This window comes from Helobdella robusta (genome assembly GCF_000326865.2).
Source record: "Helobdella robusta unplaced genomic scaffold HELROscaffold_18, whole genome shotgun sequence".
NCBI lineage: Eukaryota > Metazoa > Annelida > Clitellata > Rhynchobdellida > Glossiphoniidae > Helobdella > Helobdella robusta.
The window spans coordinates 1213858-1234010 of record NW_008703981.1 but is presented as its reverse complement, the minus strand read 5'-3'; the positions used below and the strand labels follow the sequence as shown (position 1 = coordinate 1234010).

General features: G+C 34.0%; 4 protein-coding genes across 4 annotated transcripts in view; 1 reads left to right on the top strand and 3 right to left on the bottom strand.

Annotated features, from left to right (window-relative positions):
• Positions 1-413: 413 nt before the first annotated feature.
• Positions 414-4861, bottom strand: HELRODRAFT_76627 (hypothetical protein; the record flags this gene model as incomplete). Its single annotated transcript, XM_009016321.1, has 9 exons — positions 414-759; positions 975-1129; positions 1282-1460; positions 1783-1884; positions 1993-2101; positions 2428-2543; positions 2824-2952; positions 3489-3587; positions 4756-4861. Coding segments are annotated over 9 exons (1341 nt in total), but the record flags the coding sequence as incomplete, so codon positions are not given.
• Positions 4862-5569: 708 nt separating this feature from the next.
• Positions 5570-12480, top strand: HELRODRAFT_191087 (hypothetical protein; the record flags this gene model as incomplete). The annotated part of the gene is made up of 17 exons (XM_009016320.1): positions 5570-5693; positions 6052-6255; positions 6589-6848; positions 7213-7284; positions 7567-7730; positions 7950-8059; positions 8369-8501; positions 8711-8814; positions 9107-9220; positions 9421-9490; positions 9908-10055; positions 10195-10322; positions 10629-10846; positions 10927-11012; positions 11244-11357; positions 11513-11617; positions 11967-12480. The coding sequence occupies 17 exons, from the start codon at positions 5570-5572 to the stop codon at positions 12063-12065; spliced, it is 2253 nt and encodes a 750-aa protein (XP_009014568.1). The 3' UTR covers positions 12066-12480.
• A 1059-nt stretch (positions 12481-13539) lies between these two features.
• On the bottom strand, positions 13540-14918 carry HELRODRAFT_170500 (hypothetical protein; the record flags this gene model as incomplete). The annotated part of the gene is made up of 2 exons (XM_009016319.1): positions 13540-13652; positions 14210-14918. 2 exons carry the CDS (start codon positions 14916-14918, stop codon positions 13540-13542), a joined length of 822 nt encoding a protein of 273 aa, XP_009014567.1.
• A 1359-nt stretch (positions 14919-16277) lies between these two features.
• The window catches only part of HELRODRAFT_170499 (hypothetical protein), a gene marked incomplete at both ends in the record, with an annotated part of 11543 nt that continues 7667 nt past the window's right edge, over positions 16278-20153 (bottom strand). The window contains 6 exons of the mRNA XM_009016318.1: positions 16278-16447; positions 16987-17181; positions 17547-17810; positions 18021-18248; positions 18453-19168; positions 19350-19610. Coding sequence (XP_009014566.1) covers positions 16278-16447; positions 16987-17181; positions 17547-17810; positions 18021-18248; positions 18453-19168; positions 19350-19610 — 1834 coding nt within the window. The remainder of the gene's footprint in view (positions 16448-16986; positions 17182-17546; positions 17811-18020; positions 18249-18452; positions 19169-19349; positions 19611-20153) is intronic.

The window sequence follows — 20153 nt, the reverse complement described above, 5'->3', positions numbered from 1 at the left end:
ACAGCACAAACAACCAGGCCCGCTAAACTTCAGTGTCGAAAGTTCAAAACGTAAAAACAAAAGTATAGAGGGCCGAAGTTGTTTCAATGCTTTTTCATTTGCAAAGTAGCTTCGTGACGCTGCACGTTATTGCTATGCGATTTAAATAAACTGTCAGGTAAGCATGAAACTTGAAAGATGATTAAGATGTAAGAAAGCATTAACACAATAACCGCTAAACTGAGTAAAAAAAATGAGAGTAATATATAAAAACAGCAAGTAAAGTAAAAAATTGTCTAAAAACATTGACTACTGACTGTTTGTGGTGGAATGAGTTGAATAGAAACGAAATATAAAAAAAGTTACTATTAGATTACACTACTTTCTTTCTAATCATTAAATTGATAGAACCGAGAAGAGATAAGGATGAAACATTAACTCAAGCACGAATCATTCTCGCAGTGATTGCTTCCAGAAAGCTGTTGATGCCTCGTTAGCAACTTCGGCAGAATGTAACTGATGGCCTCTTTAATTTTATCTTCTGGGCAACCCCAGAGAAACCGGCAGTGGGAGGAGAGGGGGTAGAATTTGGTTATCTTGTGCAGTTTGAAGAATTTTTCGTAGAGTTGAGTTGGAGGCAGATCAGATAAGCTGATGGACCACGGTGCTCTCGCGAAGTATTCGAATATGTTGTATTTGTTAGGGTTGCTCACAATATCATTCCACTTGGCTTCGTTGTCTCCAAATATCGAACGTTCCTTGTTGAATACTTCCAAGTACCTTTCCATGTGGAACATCAAACGGGAAATGAATTACTATTTATGAACCTCATGTTTAACAAACAAATCATTAAAAATTTGACATCCAACTTAAAATTTTTTTTCACAATTATATACGTTAAAATTTGTGAACAAAGATAAAATCACCGTTAATCAATGTATACTATCTTTAAAGTTCCTCTACCAACCAACCAGCCAACCGACCGACCGACCAACCTGTCAACAACGGCAGCGTGTATGAGGACCATCCTGGCATGCTTCCTAACCAGCGAGATGACATTCTCTCCAGCGTTTATCATCACTTGGTGCAGATCTCTCACCAAAGACTTCTCTTCTGCCAGCAGCAACTCATGATCACTCTGCGATTTCGGCTGCATTGTTTGAAATCAAATTTAACTTCATTCGCAAACAACCGACATAGATTATTACAGTAGTAATTGGCGTTTATTATATTATCTACTCGTTTGAAACGTGAATTAACCAATATTGATGACTATGTTTGATTAGTGGCAATTCATTTGACCTCTAGTCCCCAAAACGATCCGATGTAAATTCTGGGCGGTTCGACAATTTTCGTCAGAGGTGCCATGTTCCAAAGAAGGGTTCCATAAACGCGCATCAACTCCTGCGTTTTCACGTTGTCCGCCTTGTTTAAGACTATCTTCAACTTGGACTCCTTCCCTTGCAACAGACGCAACGTACCTAGGAAAGATTTCATGTTTCATCTCAGCCTTTCTTAGACCCTTACTTACTAGGTCAAAATTAAATTAAGTTCAATTCAAATTTTATATCAATCATTCAATTTACCCTTTTATCAAATATTTATTTATCTATTTATTTATTTATTTATTCAATTAATCAGTCAATCATTTAATACTCATTTCATCTAATTACTTTTTGTTCATGCAATAAGTTAGTTAATCAATAATTCGAACATTTTTAATTCATTCCATCATTTATTATTCTTTCAATCAATCAATTAATCAATCAATCAATCATTCAATCAATCTATCAATCACTCAACCTTCCAGCTCTCTGCCAACATCCAGTCTGTAGGGATCAAACAATAGAAAAATGAGACTTGCCTTGTTTATGAACCATTTCATGGCTTCTTCATACGCATAACCTTAACGATAGCACCGTTAATAAGTAAATTATTTCGAAAAAGTTATTACTAAAAATTAAATAAAAATAAAATAGATAATTATTTATATAGCGCCATCATTGGATTAACCTCTTTCCTGTTGAACTCTGTTCTCAATTGTGCCCGGAGTATCGACAAGGGTCACTCGTTCAAGGAGAGCCCTGGGCAGTTCGACTCCTTTCAACCTCTCTAAAAATGGCTTTGGATGGTGTGAAAGAAAGTTTTACGTATGTATGTATATTGTACATATACAAAGTTTGTATGTTTCATTGTATCTGTAAAAGTTTGTGTACATTGATGTATGGTTGTATCTGTGATTTTATATACAATATTAAAGACTATAAGTTTAGATAGGTTTTTTTTAATTCAATTTTACTAACCCCAAAACAAAGAACTGTAGACTTTTGAATTTTTTTTAAATAATTTCACACTTTGAAGTTTAAGCGTGTATTAACCAATTATTTTACTTTTTATAACCAAATTGATTAATTAATTATATATTTAACTAAAAAGTATGAACACTACCATTCCAAATTTCTCGAGTTCACTGAACTGTGGGTTGGAGCTGAGTATCTTACCATCGGTAGCCTTGAATTGACCACCGTATGACAAGACTGTGAATTCTGTTGTCGTCGGTTCAGCTCCTATCCAAACAAAATCGCATATTTCGTTGTTATTATTGTTATTCATATTTACTATTTTTTATTATAGTAATAATAATTATTATTTTTAGTAGTAAAAATGGTATTGGCAGTAGTAGTAGTAGTTGCAAACACAGAAGTACTAATAGTAGCAGTAGTAACTTCAGCAACAGCAGTAGTAGTAGTAACCACAACAGTGGTAGTAGCAGCCAAATAGCAGTAGTAAAAATTATGAAATTTGAAAAAGTTAATGAAACCAGAAAAAAACACAAAATAGAACATTTCATCATGCCTGTATGAAGTTGGACAGGTGAGTTTTCCAAATTGAGAAGGTAGTTTATCATCGTCGACTTGCCTGTACTCCATGATCCGAGAAATAAGACGATCGGTTTGGCACTTATCTGACTCTCTGTCATTAAATTATTATTATTATTATATTATTATTATTATTGTTATTGTTATATAATTTTAATTATTTAATATATTTATAACATTATTAAATTTTGATTGACATGTTGTTTATTTATATGTTTTTACGTTGAAAAAAGATAAATCGTTCCTATTAATTTATTATTATTTAATTAATTAATTATTTAATAATCATTTATTTATTATTTAATTGGATTTAAATGAAAATTTTAAAGTTTATAATTTTTCATTTAGGATAAAAAGAAAGCGACGCAGTAAAACCAAAGGCATTGAGACCTTCGACGTCTTCCAATCTTAAGGGCTCGACCGTTTGTAAAGGTTAAAGGTTAAAGTCTGTTGCACTCTTCCTAGGTTCAGAGGAATTAACAACACGCAACAACATCGTGTATGAATACGTGCTAATCAGAGCATCACACACGAAGTATGTGGTAGGGCCATCAGGGTCCGGAAGATACAAAATAAGCCATAGATAACGGCTACGTCATTATTATTTTCCTTTAGTAAAACAAAACTGACCACTAAGGAATCCCCAGCTGAGATCTTCGAAGTTGTAAAGGCTCTCCAAAGGTACCACACTATTCTGGTATATCTGTAGAAGTTCCTTCTGGATCTCTTCTTTCTGATAGGCTGTTTCCATGTGTGTTGTGTGTGTGTGTGTGTGTGTGCGTGCGTGTGCGTGCGCGCTTGTGTGAGATATTTTGTTACAATTGACAAATCTTTTGAAAATTATTTTTGAAAGCGAAAATATTGTACATTTGCTGACATTGCAACATTCTTTTTTTTACAAAACATCGATAAACACACACACACACACACACAAACATATGCGTGAAATCATGCTTGTGTAAACTAACACACCTTATTGCGCAAGCATGTCTAGCGGTGAAAATATTAATAAACTGAGGCTTTAGAGGAGTTATTTAATAAAATTATGATACGATAAAACCAATTTATATTTATATTATATTTTATTTAAATGACAAATTTTTGAAGAAAAAAAATAAAAGTTGTAAAAATGAAAAGAGAAAGAGAGAAAAAAGAGATTGAATGAAAAAAAAGAGTTTGAGTGAAGAAGAGAGAAAAGAGAGAGAAAGAAAAAGAAAGAGGGTGAGAGAGAGAGAGAGAGAGAGGCAACAAAAAAAATCTGATTGTAAACATGCGCGTACGTAACGTACACAAATGAAGATGAACAGTGAACACATGTTGTACGTGTGTTAACTTATGCATATATGCTCAACTGAAAAACGATGAGTCACATCATCATCATCATCATCATCATTATCGTCATCATTGTCATCATCATCTTCCATATATTATTTACATTCATTGCAATCATCTTTATCATCATCTTCATCGTCCTCATCTTCATCAACTTAATTTCAAGTTTATTTTTTATAAGCTCACTTAAGCTCGATGACAATTTGATAAAGCTTTGCAAATAAGGCTGATGTATTTGTTACGAATGAATGAGAGTAAATATTGAAATATGGAGTAGTAAACATGTTGTACAGATTCACCAGCGATATAGAGAGAGACCTTGATTATAGCAAAAGTGCATGTACCGCAAACGTACATGTATTTCAAAAGTACGTATACCAAACATACAACTTTAATTGTAACAACAGTCTGAACAAATACTGCTTTTAAATCTTAACAAAAATCATATCAAAACAAAGCTGCATTGAAAAGAAAACATTACAAACTCAACAACAACAACAACACTAGCTAAAAAAAAACAACAACAACGTTTACAGCAACAACGACGACTCCAAAAACAACAAACCATAACTCGTATCTTCCTTTGTATCTTGCAGTCTCAGCAACTTTTCCACGTGATCACGTGGTCTAAATAATAGATCACGTGACGGAGACGATGTGACGTCATCTTGGTTGACGGGTTTTTCCTGATTTTGAGAAGCGTTGTCGCCTTTTGCAGCGTCGTTTCCATCTGATTTTGTTTGAGAAATTTTTCAAAAAAAAACCAAGACAGTTTTTATAGATATGCCCGATGATAAATATAGATCGGAAACCTTTCCACGAGTATATTCCTCCATTGAGAAACCATGCAAACGACAACAAGATCATGAACCGAATTCGTGGTCGGTTCGTGGCCATTTTATTCAACTTATCCTTTCTGTCTAGCAAATTTCTAACATAAAATGGCTATAAGAGATAATAAATTACATATATTTATGGATAAAATCCTTCAAATATTCTTATTAAATTAAATATTTAATTAATTTATGTTTTATGACGAATGTTCAGTTGTACGCTTGTGATAAAAATTAAACGTGTTCGTTTGCTATACGAAAATTCTAAACATATGAATTTGAATAAGGCTTAAATCAATTCTATTATTAAGCCATTGCTAGCAAATTATTGATTGATATCATTTTCAGTCAGTTAAACGTATACTTAATCTGTAAAAAAGTTCGTATTTTTAATTAATAATTAAATAATAATTAATGTATTATTTGTATAAATGAATTTTTATTTGATTTTTTGTCGATTTATATACAATGTGTAAAGTTCTAATAAATTTCATGACGATTCTAACTAAATGCTATCTTGCCTTTTTAGAGTTTTTTATTTTAAAAATGGCAGCCTCCATGCTAAATGTGTTTAGGTCACAATTTATCAATTCCACTAATAAACTAACTTTAGTGACGAACGTCAAGCGTAGCAAAACAGTTGGCCGATGTCTGTTCACCTATTTGAAAGGTTTGTTCCTGATTTGATGTTCCTATTTCAATACATGGCCAATGCAGGCAGGTTGCATGATGGTTTTTTTTTAAATTTTAAATGCTTAGTAGAGCTGCTTTTACTTTTTAATTCAAATTTAGGAATCAGATCATAAGATCAAAATGACCTGCTAAGAATAATTTATAAAATTAAGTTGAGTGTTGTTTATTCTTTATTCAGATTTTTATTTCTGATAGATATTATTTTTACTGTATTTGTATTTTATGTCAAAAAAAGAGAAAATTCTATTTTATTTTACAATTCTTTAATATTTTGTATTCAGAAATGGTGTTATTAAATTAAATTAATTTACTTTACACGTTTATTTTTATTTTAGGTAGTAGTAAAGTGTCATCAAATGCCACACTGCTGGCTGGTAATATCTTCAAGTTATCTGGAAAACATGGTGGTCTAAGACTTCCCTCATTACTACCTGCATCCTCAAATCTCTTCCCAATTTCATGTTATTCCACTGAAGCAGCCACTAACAGCACTGAAGATGACTACCATTCAATTATCAAAGATAACGAAAAAGGAAAAGGTGACATTTTTTTTAAAATTATTAGAATTTATATTAAGCTCATTTATTGTTTATGCTTTATAAAATCAATAACTAATTACTGATTTATTTAATAGATCAAGTCAATATATCACACATTCTAGGTATAGTATAAGGATAAATAGGTCATTATTGTTTATGGTATATCTTATATTGTATTGTATTTAATTCACTTTTTTAAAATATTACCATTAGAGCTGTTATAGTATTGTTAATTTATTTATGTTTATTATACAACTTTGATTAAGTATTTGTATATTATATATATTTATGCATTTATCTAATCAAAAATTATAAATCAAAATGGACAAACAGGTCAGTCTAATAAGATGGAATTTCAGGCAGAAACTCGTAAACTGCTGGACATAGTAGCCAGGTCATTATATTCAGAGAAGGAAGTTTTTATAAGGGAGCTTGTTTCGAATGCGAGCGATGCCCTGGAAAAGTTGAGGTACCTGCAGATGCAGAATGAGTCGGGGATTGTCAGTAGTGAGAGTGGAGACGTCGGAAAAAAACCCACATCTCTAGAGATTCACATCGCCGTCGATGATTCTAAGAAGACTTTTACTATACAGGTTTGTTTTCTATGGTGTTTGGCTATCAATGTTTTTAATTTTACTGTTATTTATTTTTCTTCTTATTTGATATTTACTTGTTACTGCTTAATAATGGACATTTATTTCTGTTTTTTTACCTATAGACACTTTTGTTTGATGAAATATTGTTACAAAAGAAATGTCATTCTAAAGTTGTGTTTATCAGACATTCAGTGGATAAATTGATAGGTAGATATATTGATATTAATGCAAATTAGATTAAAGATGGATTTTTCATAAATAGGTTGAGTGTATGGAGATGTATTTTCTTATTTTGATTTCCTGATTTCTTTCAAATAAACTTGGAATTAAAAAAGATGTATGCCTGTAATGCATAATTCAGGATACCGGGATTGGCATGACAAAAGATGAAATCATTGAAAATCTAGGAATTATTGCTAAGTCTGGATCTAAAGTGGGAATTTCGTAATTTTTTATTCATCACAAATTGTTTATTCGTTTTGAATAGAAAGTATATGCCAATATATATCCCATTACCTCAGTTGATTAATGAGTTAATTAATTATTCATCTGTTTCAGATTGTTATTGGATTTTAATAAATTTCAAAAATGTAAATGTCTAATTTCAAAATGAGGTGCTCACAAAATTTCAAAAATTTAAATTCTCAATGTAATGATTTATTATCCTTAAATCCCATGAGAAAAGAATCTAAAAATATTCCCAAATCTACCACAGGCCTTCATACAGGAAGTCGAAGGGAAAGGTGGGCACGTGGACAAGAACATCATCGGCCAGTTTGGCGTTGGCTTCTACTCTAGTTTCATGGTAGCCGACAAAGTCGAGGTGTTCACGAAATCATACAAGCCTAATGAGCCTGCTTATAAGTGGCAATCAGATGGGTAGGTTGTTATTGTTTTCCATTGTTGTTGTCAGTAGCTCTAACTTGTAACAGTGATGAAAGTCTCTATCACGTTAGATATATTCCAACATTAATATAATGTAAAGTATTATTTCTCAAACTTTTTTATTCTCCAAACACAAAATATTACCCAAAAATTTCAATTTCAACCAGCCATTTTCTAATTGAACAGAACACAAATTTAAAACCAACTGAATAGGTTAGGAACATACGAGTTGAGTGAAGCCGAGAATGTCCAGCAAGGAACAAAGATTGTTATGCACCTGAAAGGCGATGCTTATGACTTTGCTAAGGAGGATGTGGTTAAAGGTTTAGCTAGATTTTTCTCCCTTCATTGCATTTGTTTTTTCTGATTAGATACTATTTATTGGGCCAAATTTCTCATCGTATTGTCGTTAATGGATGGTTGTTTTTTTTTTATTTAGGGTATTTTTGTTTCTGTTTGCTTCCATATTAGATTATCTTTTATGGCATGCTCTTAAGTGGCTTGCTTATTTCTAAATAATTCCAATTTCAATAGTTTACTATTATCTCATTATAATTAATAATTCAGTATATTGCCAGTTTAGCTCATCAGTTATAACTATAACTCATCAATTATGCCCATGATGTGAACAGGCATAATTAAGAAGTACAGCAATTTTGTGGGCGTGCCAATATTCTTGAACGGCCACAAGGTCAATGTCATCCAGGCTCTGTGGACCATGGAGCCGAGAGATGTCACAGCTCAGATGCACGAAGATTTTTACAGGTCGGCAGTTGTAATTTTTTTCGTCATCATTATTTGCCATCGTCATCATCACAGTTGCCTTTATTACGCTATCTTTATAACACATATCACTAGTTGGATGTTTGGTAGCTTATCATGGCGCTTATAAATAACATTATTTCTTTCACTATTATCATTATTACTATCATTTTTCATCATTTTATCATCGTCACGACCAACCAACCTGACAGATTCATATCCAACACGTTCGACCAGCCACGCTTCTACCTTCACTACAAAACTGACGCTCCTCTTAACATTAGAGCTCTCTTCTATGTCCCTGAATACAAGCCTAGTCAGTTAATGAGTTATTCAGTTAATGATTATGTTATTTTTTGACAGCATCAACTTTTAAGCAGATATGACACTATTTTAATGCAATGGCGAGTCACTCAAATGTTAATATTTTTATGCAGTAAGTACTTAACATTTTAACATATCAAATCATCATGCTAACAACAGCAATCTCTCGGCATTGGCATTAAGATTGTAGCAGCGAAGACAACAACAATGGCATTAACGTAGTAGTAGCTACATTACAATTGAAACAACAACATTAACGTTGTAACAACAACAACAACAAACAGCTTTGTTTGACATGAGCCGAGACACAGAGGTATCGCTATCCTTATACAGTAGAAAAGTCATGATCATGTCGAAAGCAAGCAACATTCTACCAAGATGGCTGAGGTTCATTAAAGGTTTGTGCTGCTATCATTATCATTCATACATTCGTGCGCATATTTATACACACATACACGTACAAATGAATACTTGTTCACACACACACACACACACACACACGTGCATTTATAAACACATACATATACAGACGAATACATGCTCCTCACACATACGCACCCACACGCACGCACACACACACAACTTAATTCATCAACAGGTGTTGTTGATAGTGAAGATATCCCATTAAATCTTAGCAGAGAACTTTTACAAGACAGTGCTCTTATCAGGTATAAGTACTATTAGTTGTAACGGTAATAAAATTACTACCATGTAATGTATGGTAATTGTAGTCTGTAATGTAATTTAGTAATGGTAATAAAAGTTTTTACATTTTATAGTACTTAACTTTGAAATTTATGTGTTTTAATTTAGTTAAAAAGACGATTTAACATTACATAAACTGGTTTGGTATCAATGAATTAATTTATTTTCTCCCTAGTTATTTATCACTTTTCAATGGATGATATGTAGCTAAATAACAACCTCACTTAAGTTATATTCTCATCACGATTGTTTTTTTTAGCTGATACATACTCTTTCGCACTTTAATTCTTCACCATCCTCAGAATATACTCTTTCGCATTTTAATTCTTCACCATTCCCAGAAAATACTCTTTCGCACTTTAATTCTTCACCATCCCCAGAAAATTAAGATGGGTGCTGACGAACAGACTGATAAAGTTTTTCTTAGAGCAAGCTAAGAAGGACAAGACGAAGTACCTGCAATTCTATAAAGATTATGGCCTCTTCTTCAGGGAAGGCATTGTCACTACTACTGAACAGGATCAAAGGGTTTGCACACAGTTTGTTTGTTCGTTCGTTTGTTTGTTTGTTCGTTTGTTTGTTTGTTCGTTCGTTTGTTCGTTTGTTTGCCCGTGATTCATTTAAATAATCATCTCCACTACAACACCAACACTACCTGCAAATCCAGGAGGAGATAGCCCGCCTGTTGAGGTTTGAATCGTCGAAACTTGCCCCCGGAGAGCTGACAAACCTGGACGAGTATGCGAGTCGTATGAAAGCTGGCACTAGAAACATCTACTACCTATCTGCTCCCAGGTCCCTCTCACTTCATTTCATTTCTCTTTATTTTTACGGTAATAATATTAATAATGACATATCGTTAAGTATTTGGATTTTCTAATTATTTCTGCTTAGTATGAAACCGAGTTTCAAGACTGATTGCTCGATAAAAATATTTTTATTAGAAATTTTTTAAAAACTTAACCTGAAATGAATTATAAATCATTTGATAATAATTGAAAAACACCTTTTCACTACTATCCCTTTCTCTCTCTCTCTCTCTCTCTCTCTCTCACACACACACACACACACAAATACTTATGTTCCCACGCGCACACACAGTCGCCACCTGGCGGAGACATCGCCATACATGGAGAGCCTGGCTCAGAAAGATGTCGAAGTCCTCTTCCTCTACGAAAACTACGACGAATTAGTACTCATGAACTTGGGACAGTACGACAAGAAACATTTGAAATCTATCGAGAATGATGCCGCTGAAGAAGCTACTGGCACTGCTGCTGCTGATGCCGCTGATGCCACTACTGCTGCTGATGGTAAAGGTGACTACTCATTTGCCTGATGAATTATGTTTTTTTTTTCTAATTTTAATGTTGTTAACGTATCAACAACATATCAACAGTTAAGGAAAGTTTATCAGCAGAACAATGTGATGATATGATTGGTTGGATGCAAGCTGTCCTCGGTCACAGGGTCAATAAAGTCAAGGTCGGTCGCTAGGACGACGACGACGATGTTGATGATGATGATAGTAATGATGATGATGGTGATGATGATGATGACGTTGTTGATCTGTTGTTGACTATTATAATGGCTGTTGTTGTTGATAACGTGGCTAACTATTTTTTTTAAATGGATGATGATTATTTTGATGAGTTGTTGTGGCTGGTAAAGAAGATGAGGATGGCGATGATTATAAAAATAAAAAACAAATGGCAGACTACAAAACGTTTGGTCACTCACCCATGCATCATCACGGTGAACGAGATGGGGGCGGCCAGGCACTTCCTCAGGACTGCCCTGGCCGACAGATCTGAAGAGGAAAAGTTCAAGGTCATTAGTGATTGGTGTATCAGTTGATTAATAACAATAACGATGTTTACTACTAATAATGTTATCGCTTGTGCTGGTGGTGTGGGTTTTTTGACGTTGTTTGGTTGTGTTATTTTTTTATTATTCATGAATGTTTTTTAAATTATTCATGACAGGTTCTACAGCCAACGCTGGAGGTCAACTCGTCACATCAGTTGATTGTCAGTCTGCATAAGCTGAAGTCAAATGATCCTGATCTCGCTAGGATGGTTACTGAACAGGTGTCTAAGTTTATGTTTGTCGGTTTGTGTGTTTTTTGTGTGTGTGTGTCCTCTGTGTGTGTGTGTGTGTCCTCTGTGTGTGTGTGTGTGTGTGTGTGTGTCCTCTGTGTGTGTGTGTGTGTGTGTGTGTGTTCCTTGTGTGTGTGTTTGTTTGTGTGTCCTCTGTGTGTGTGTGTTTCTAATGTTATAGTGATTAAAACTTGAAAAATTATTCATTGTGAGATTTATATATTAATTTCTAATTAATTGATCAATCAATTAGTTAATTAATTAATTGGTTTATTTAATTAATTATTTATTTAACAATTTATTTATTTATTTAATAAATTAAAAACAATTAAATGTTCAGTTGTTTGACAACGCCATGATAGCAGCAGGCCTGCTGGACGATCCCCGCAAAATGCTCGGCCGACTCAATGATCTAATGACTAGAGCCCTCAATAAATAATAAAAAAAAAACCTTCACAAAGACACAATTTTTATTATTTTTATTTCTGTTTTTTATTCTTATTTTCATTTTATAAATTTCTCCAGTTGTTATGATTGTTTTTTTAATTGTTCTACTTGGTTTTTAATTACATATGTTAGTCTTAGTGTTAGTGTGCGTGTGTGTGTGTTTGTGTACATGTGTATTTACATATAACACATAATAATGTTATAAGATTGATATTGTTTATTATTATTGTATTAACGTACAATTTGTTGTTTTTTTTTAAATAGCTGGAAATTTATTTCTTTACTTTGTATATGTGGATTGTTTTGATTTCTGACTGTATGTTTGTTTGTTTGTCTCATTGCTTGACTGTCAGAAAAAGTTTATCGAAACATTTTGGATTGATAATAATAAGATGATGAAAAAAAAATGGATAGGGTTATCATTTAATCACATCACCCTAAACTACTTCACCGTTGGTTAGTAGTTGGTAGTTTTAAGTAAGTTGTTTTGTATTAGTACTCATACAGAACGCAATTTGTAAAAAAGATTGAATTATTTTGAATTAATTCTACAAAAATGTTATGTAAGTAACGCACTGACACACACAAACACACTCACGAAATCAGTAATACGTTATAGAAAACGATGAGTGATAAAATCTTTTTTAATACATAATATGGGTAGAATTTAATTTATTATATATAAGAGGAGTTAAATTATAGTCTGCATATATATATATATATATGTGTGTTTGTGTGTGTGTGTGTGTGTGTGTGTGTGTGTGTGTGTGTGTGTGTGTGTGTGTGAGTGTGTGTGTAATAACGATGACACGTGTAAAAACGTTAAAAGAAGCTGGTGTTATCAATAATAATTAATGATGAAGGAGATAGATTAAGTGATAAAGAACGGTAAGATGATAACAATGAGAATGGGATTGTTGTAATTGTAACACCACGTACACACATACACGCACACACTCATATTACACACACGCTCATACACACACATACTCATGTTTATATATGTATAATGATAAGGAAAGCATTTTGATAAGAAATGAACGCATGATAAAAAAAATCACGAATGTGTTTATATATCTAAATGTAATTAATAGCCAAGAACGTAAATTAAAAACGTTTAACTTTTAAATAGAAGTCTCGTAAAATGGAGAAATTGAAATTTTATTGAAGGAAAATAAACTTTATTTATTTAACAAGGAAGTTGTTTAGTTTCATTTTAAGAAGAAACTATAAATTAATAGACATCTACATTTGCCGATAGCTGAAGTTTGTTAAATTAAACAACGCGTTCAATTAGCACGTCAATCAATCAATTAACCAATCAAACAATTCAATCATTAATTCAATCAATCAATTAATTCAATCAGTCAGAATCGACGATAATTTAAGTCAACGTAATTTGTTCCATTTTTTTATCTGATCTACATATACCATCAATTTGTTAGATGGTCTATTTCATTTTCGTCCTAGTTTGGTGAAGCATTTAGGACGAGCGGAAGTCTCTTGGTGTCCACTTTTAATTGGTTCATAGATGGTGACGTCATTTCTGTATGATTTAGTTCTTTGGTGCTGTTTTCACCTGATGGTGAGTGAAAAAAGTGTTATCATATTGCTATTGTGTTGACGGCGTTTTATATAAATTAAAAAAATTAATAATCTGTTATCTTTGCGTTAATTCTTTTTTTTTCATTTTTTCAGTCATTCATCTTCGTACTCATCCATTGTCCCATTCATTCATTCCACTCATCCATCGTCCCATTCATTCGTTCATTAAAAGGCTTAATTACTACTTATTAATATTACATTATTAATACGTTGTTAGCAACTTTCAGCGAGTATTTAATCAAGATTGGACCATCAATTGGTAGTGATTTCATTGGTTTATTCATTGGTTTATTCATTTATTTATTACTTTATTTACTCATTCATTCATTTATTCATTCACTCATTCATTTATTCATTTATTTATTTATTTATTTATTTATTTATTTATTTATTTATTTATTTATTTATTTATTTATTTATTTAATCATTCATTCATTCATTTACATTTATTTATTCATTCAATCATTCATTCATTTATTGACTCAATCATTCACTCATTCATTCAGAAATTTACTATGTCTTCTTAAATACCTTCTGCTCCATAGCAACGATGTCTGTAACCATTATCATCATCATCGCCATCATTTCTTTCATCATCATTATCATCACCAAGTTTCATTCCTTCATCATTATCATTGTCTTCATCCTCTTCATCTTTGCCTTCGTGTTCATCTCTTAGACTTCCGTTCTGGAGATGATTTATGATCTTTGTATCGTTGACGCCGCTGTATTTAGCATCTTTGGCGCAAGGAGAAACCGGAAGTGACCCTACTGGTGATTTGATCACGTGATGTGGAATTCCGCCGCTGGGGATGTGCTGGTGGTGTTCAAAACTGCTGTTGTTGCTGATTGGGGCACTATTTTGACTGTTGTTAATGTTACTATTGTTGCCGATGTTGTTGTTGTTGTTGCTGCTGCTGATGTTGTTGCTAATTATGATGTTGCTGTTGTTTTGAATTTTGTTGCTGCAATTATTTTTTATGGTGTTATTTGTGATTGTACTACAAAAAATATCGTTGTTTGCTTTGCCATGGTTGCTGTTATTGAATCTGTTATTGCAGCTATTCAGACTTATACTGTTGGTAGAATTAAAATTGTTGTTGTTGTTAAAGCTGGTGTTGTTGTTGTTGTTGCTGCTGCTTGTGACAGCAATGAATTGTTTCTCCAAAGCTTTTCTCAATTTCTTCTCTCTTTTCAACTTCTTCTCCAATTGTTCTGTAGAAATTTTTAAAAGATACATGAGAGATGCTACCAAAGAAAGACCTGCAAACTACATTCATGTAGACATTAACGAAACAATCGATACACTGAAATACACAGATTAAATAAACACACTCACACACACACACACAAACACACGCACACTAACACAAACACACATACAAAAACATACACACACGCACACTAACACAAACACACATACAAAAACATACACATACACACACACACACAAACACAAACAAGTGGTTAGAGAGTGTTGCATAGAAGTATGTTGAAGAAATACGTACGTACATATACGAAGGATTTGACTACGCTTGATAGCTCGCCACAATAATTCATTCATCCAATTTTTCGCAATGTGAGTCGATAAGCACTTGAAGAGAATTATGGCGATCTTACGCACGTGTGTTTGCGTAAGTGTACGTGCCTGTTTGTGTATGCATTCGCGTGTGTACGTGTGCGTTATTATTTGTGTGTGTGCGTATGTACTGTTTGTTTGTGTGTATGTGTACCTATTTGTATGTAAGTATGTGTATGTATGTATATGGATATATGTTTTGCAAGTTTCTGTGTGTCTACGCTTGCGTTTGTGTCTCTATGTATGTTTTTGTACGTGTATGTATATGTGTGTATTTGTTTGTGATTATGTAATTTTATGCTATAGTATTTGTTTGTAATGTGTGCTTCTGTATCAGAGGGTTTGCGTCTATATTTTTCAAAGTTTTATTTTTTAGCAGTATAAAAATATGTTGTGTGCTGTGTGTACAAATTTATTATGCACACACACGCACACACACAAACAGACACACACACACAGATACACACACAGTCATACATTTGAAAACATTGATGCGATATATGCAAGGCTGTTAATCGTGTTTTATGTAAAGATGCGACTACATACATAAACATATATATGTGCGTATGTATGTGTGCTTTGTGTGTGTGTGTGTGTGTGTGTGAATGTATGTGTAAATGTATGTGTGTGTATGTATGAATGTTTGTTTGTAGATGCATACATTCTTTTGTACACTTTTAATTAAATTTCTTTAAAAAATCAATTTCAAATGAAAAAAGATATCTTTGCCTGAAAAAAGCTCTGCCCACACGCTTATATTTGATACAATATTTACATTTAATATATGTATATCAGTATATATATATATATGTGTGTGTGTGTATGTGTGTGTATGTGTGTATGTGTGTGCGCGTAAGTGTGCACGTGTGTGCGCGCGTGTGTGTGCGCGTGTGTGTACGTATATTTGTCGGCCAGCCAGTCAGCTATGAGTCGAGAACTTAAGAAAACATGACAAATGTCTGGATTAAAGAGATTACATTGGTCTGCTATGAAACTCATAATTGCTATTCCTATTGCTCTTCAATTGTGTTGCTGCGGTTGCTGTTGTGGCTGCATATTGCTGTTGCTGTTGCAGCAGCGGTTGCCGTTGCGGTTGCCATTGCGGTTGCCGTTGCACTGGTTACTTAGTTTGTCTGTGTTGCTATAAGGTAAGACGCCTGCCTGGTCTTGCTGCTCTATTGGCTGGATATCTATCAGCGTCACAACCATCGTCATCATACTACTTTCATCATCGTCGTCGTCGTCATCATCACAATCATCCTCGTCAGTATCATCATTACAATAATCAAAATCATCATTATCACCACCGCAATGGTCGTCATCATCATCATGAGCAAACTAGCAGTAGAGCGATTGTAAACGAATAAATAAATCAGTTTCACAACGTGTAAACTCCATTTAATCCACACAAATACAATACAACACGATATGTTGTTGTCGTTGTTGTTTGTGTTGCTGTGATGTTGTTGTTTGGACGCATATTAACTCAAATGTGCTCTATTGTTGTTGTTTGTTTTTACATGACGTTAAATTTTTGCAAACAAAAGCGTTTTGAACAAAATTATTTTCTGAAATGACCAAAAATTTATTTAAAAAAAATTGACAAACCAAACCCTAAAAATTTTCATTGAACGAACAAAAAACTAAACAGCAACAAAACAACTGCTGCCACTATACTACACTAACAACAACAACAACTACTAGTACTACTTCTACTACTACCACTAACCTTTTTCCAGAAAATGCTTTCTTTCATTTTCCTTCACTCGATCCATCGTCAGTTTCATCATCGCCTGCACATTCAAGAACATCATTTCCGTACTGACAGCGCTGGAACTATTCCGCAGTAAATGACCTCCTACCCTCTGATTGGTCCACTGACTTGTTGCTTGTATTACGTCATCAAAAGATTCTGAATAATATTCTGCAGGATTTTGTTTGTTACTTTTGTAGTGAATGGTTTTAAGATATGTACGAAGAATTAGTTATTGTAATGGGTTCAATTTTAGTAAGAAAATAATAGTTTCATTTAATTAGGAAATGAGTTTTTATGTATTTTTTAGTTTCCGTGAAATTGATGCTGTTTGGCAGCGACTGAGTCTAAACACAAACTTGTGTCATTTGCGAATAGCAATTCAAGTTTACTGTCTGTGTGTGTGTATGTGTGCGTGAGTATATGTGCATGTGTATGTATGTATGTGTATATGTGTATGTATGTATATGTATGCGTGTGTGTATGTGTGCGTATGTATGTGCGTGTATCCACTGTTCTGTATTTTTTCAACCTACCGTCAATACTGAGTTTTAGTTTTGTTGTTCGATCTGAAAACTCATCTTTGTTGTTGTTGTTGTTGTTGTTACTGATGTTGTTGTTGATGTTATAAAGTTCTGTACGTGCATTCATGTTGTTGATGTCTTTGTTGTATTTATGTTGGCTGTTGTTTGGTGGGTTGTTGATGTTTTTGTTCTTGATGTCATTTGTGATTTTGTTGTTGTTGTTGTTGGTTTTGCTGCTAGCGCTAGTGACGTTTATGTTGCTAATTGTAACGTCATCTTTGTTAGTGTTATTATTGTTGTTGTTTTTATTGTTGTTATTAATGTTATTATTGTTATTGATGTTTTCATTTTCGCCACCACAGTCACTCTCATTTCCGTCTTCCACGCGTGAAGTTTTTTTTCCATCATCATCATCGTCGTCGTCGTCGTCGTCATCATCATCATTATCAACACCGGCATCATCATCATCATTTTCGCCATCATCACCGTCATCTTTCTTGCAATTGTAATCATCGAGGATGACGTCACCACGTTGCTTTCTGACGTCACTTCCGTTTGTAATGTTTTTGAGTTTTTTGGTAGCTGGCTGTGGTTTTGTTGTTTTGTTTATTCTGCTGCTGCTGTTATTGCTGTTGTTTTTGTTGTAATAGTTTTTGTTGTTGATGATGTTGTTGTTGTTTTGATAATGTCCATCCTCTTCATCACTGCTGGCGTCTGTATTTGAAGGAGGAAATAAATTATATCATAAAAACCAACTAATTTCACAGAAAAAAAATTGCGCTAACAACTTAAATGACAACAACAACAACAACAACAATAACAACAGCTACCACAGTTTCAACGGCTGCCACAGCCACCACAACTACCACAGCCACAACATCTACCATAGCGTACCAACAACAAAATAAAACGACTAACCTCGATTAAGATTATCATTTCTGTAGCTAGTAAACTTATCAACATCATCCTCGTCGTCGTTGTTGTTGATGCGGCTGTTAGTGATATTGTTGTAGTTGTTGTTAGTGACTTTATTGTTGTTGTTGTTGATGATGTATTCTGAATTCGGGCTGCACGAAATCGGCCTTTTTACTATTTCCAAGTTGAGAGGAAATTCGTAATTTGCTTTTGATGTTGTTGACGTTGAGGTTGTTGCTGCAAACATTGATGCTACTGTTGTTTTGATTGTTATCGGCACCTGTGTAGCAACGCTAGAATTGTTGTTGTTTAGGCTGTTGAAGATGTTGTTGTATGATGAGCGCTTGTTGAAATTCGGTAGGAATGGATGGGCGAAAATTGGTGATTGTCTATGTTGGTTGTTGTTGATGTTGTTGCTGTTGTTGTTGTTACTGCTAACACTGTTGTTTCTGTCATTGTTGATGTTGTTAATTTTGTAATCATTATCAGGACAACTTTCGCAGTCGTCGTTCTCTTCATCGTATTTGTTGTCGGTTTCGACGTTTTTGCTGTTGTTGTTGTTTTTGTCATCATCGTCGTCAACAATGCTGTTGTTGTTGGTGGCGATGACGTCATTCTCAATTTTATCAGCGTCATTGTCGTCAGAAAAACTATTGCGTCTGCCGTTTATTTGCTGCTGCTGCTGCTGCTGATGGTGGTAAGCTCTCAATTCGTTGTACCTACTTGAGGGCATGGTGGAAGATTATGATAATGATTTTTGATATGTTTTGATGATGATCATTTAAGCCATCATTATCATCATTAACATTATTATCATCATCATCCTCATTGTCGTCGTCGTCATCATCATCGTCGTCGTCATCACTTTCATCAGCAGCAGCAGCAACAACTACAACGAACCTGGCAGACGACATGTTGCGAGTGGCCGCTATATGGTTGGCCACAAAATTCATAAAATTAGGATTTCCAAAAGTTAAAAAATTTATGGGGGATAGATGGGGAGGCAAGGGGGAGGGTAGAATTGTTGCTGTGGCAGTCCCTGGTTTGTTGGGCGGCTGGTCGCCAAATGTCGGCAGGTAGGTGAATGGAGATTTTTTGGGATCTGTAGGAATAGAGATGTTATCAGTTGCTAGGAAATATTCCAATGCACATTCATGTTTGCTTGTATGTGTGTGTGTACGTTTAGGTATGTGTGCGTGTGTGTACTTATTTGTTGTTTGTCACTGGTTCATAAGTTCGTTCGTTCGCTTATTCTGAAACTTTGCTAAAAGTATTCCTTCATATAATCACACGTGTATTAACTTATTGATATTAAGATTGCTGTTATCAACCTTTGTTTCAACTCACGTAAGTAATAATTTCACCATCCTTTCAAATGAGCCCTTAAAGTAAAAATTACGCCATGGTTAAGTTACTTCTGTGTTCAAATACATGTATAATTGTGGCGTGTGTGTGTGTGTGCGTGTGTGTGTACGTTTATGTGTGTGTTGTTTGTGTGCGTGTGTACGTGTGCGTGTGTCTGAGGAAAAGAACATATGAATGTGTGCATTATAAAGGGTGTCTCCTTTGATGGATGAATATGGTTAGATGCTTGCAAACTCTGCTCCAGAGAGCGATAAAGCTAATCAGATCAGTATGATGTTGTTGTTGTTGTTGTCGGTGTTGTTGTTGTTGTCGGCGTTGTTGTTGTTGCAAAACTTGTTG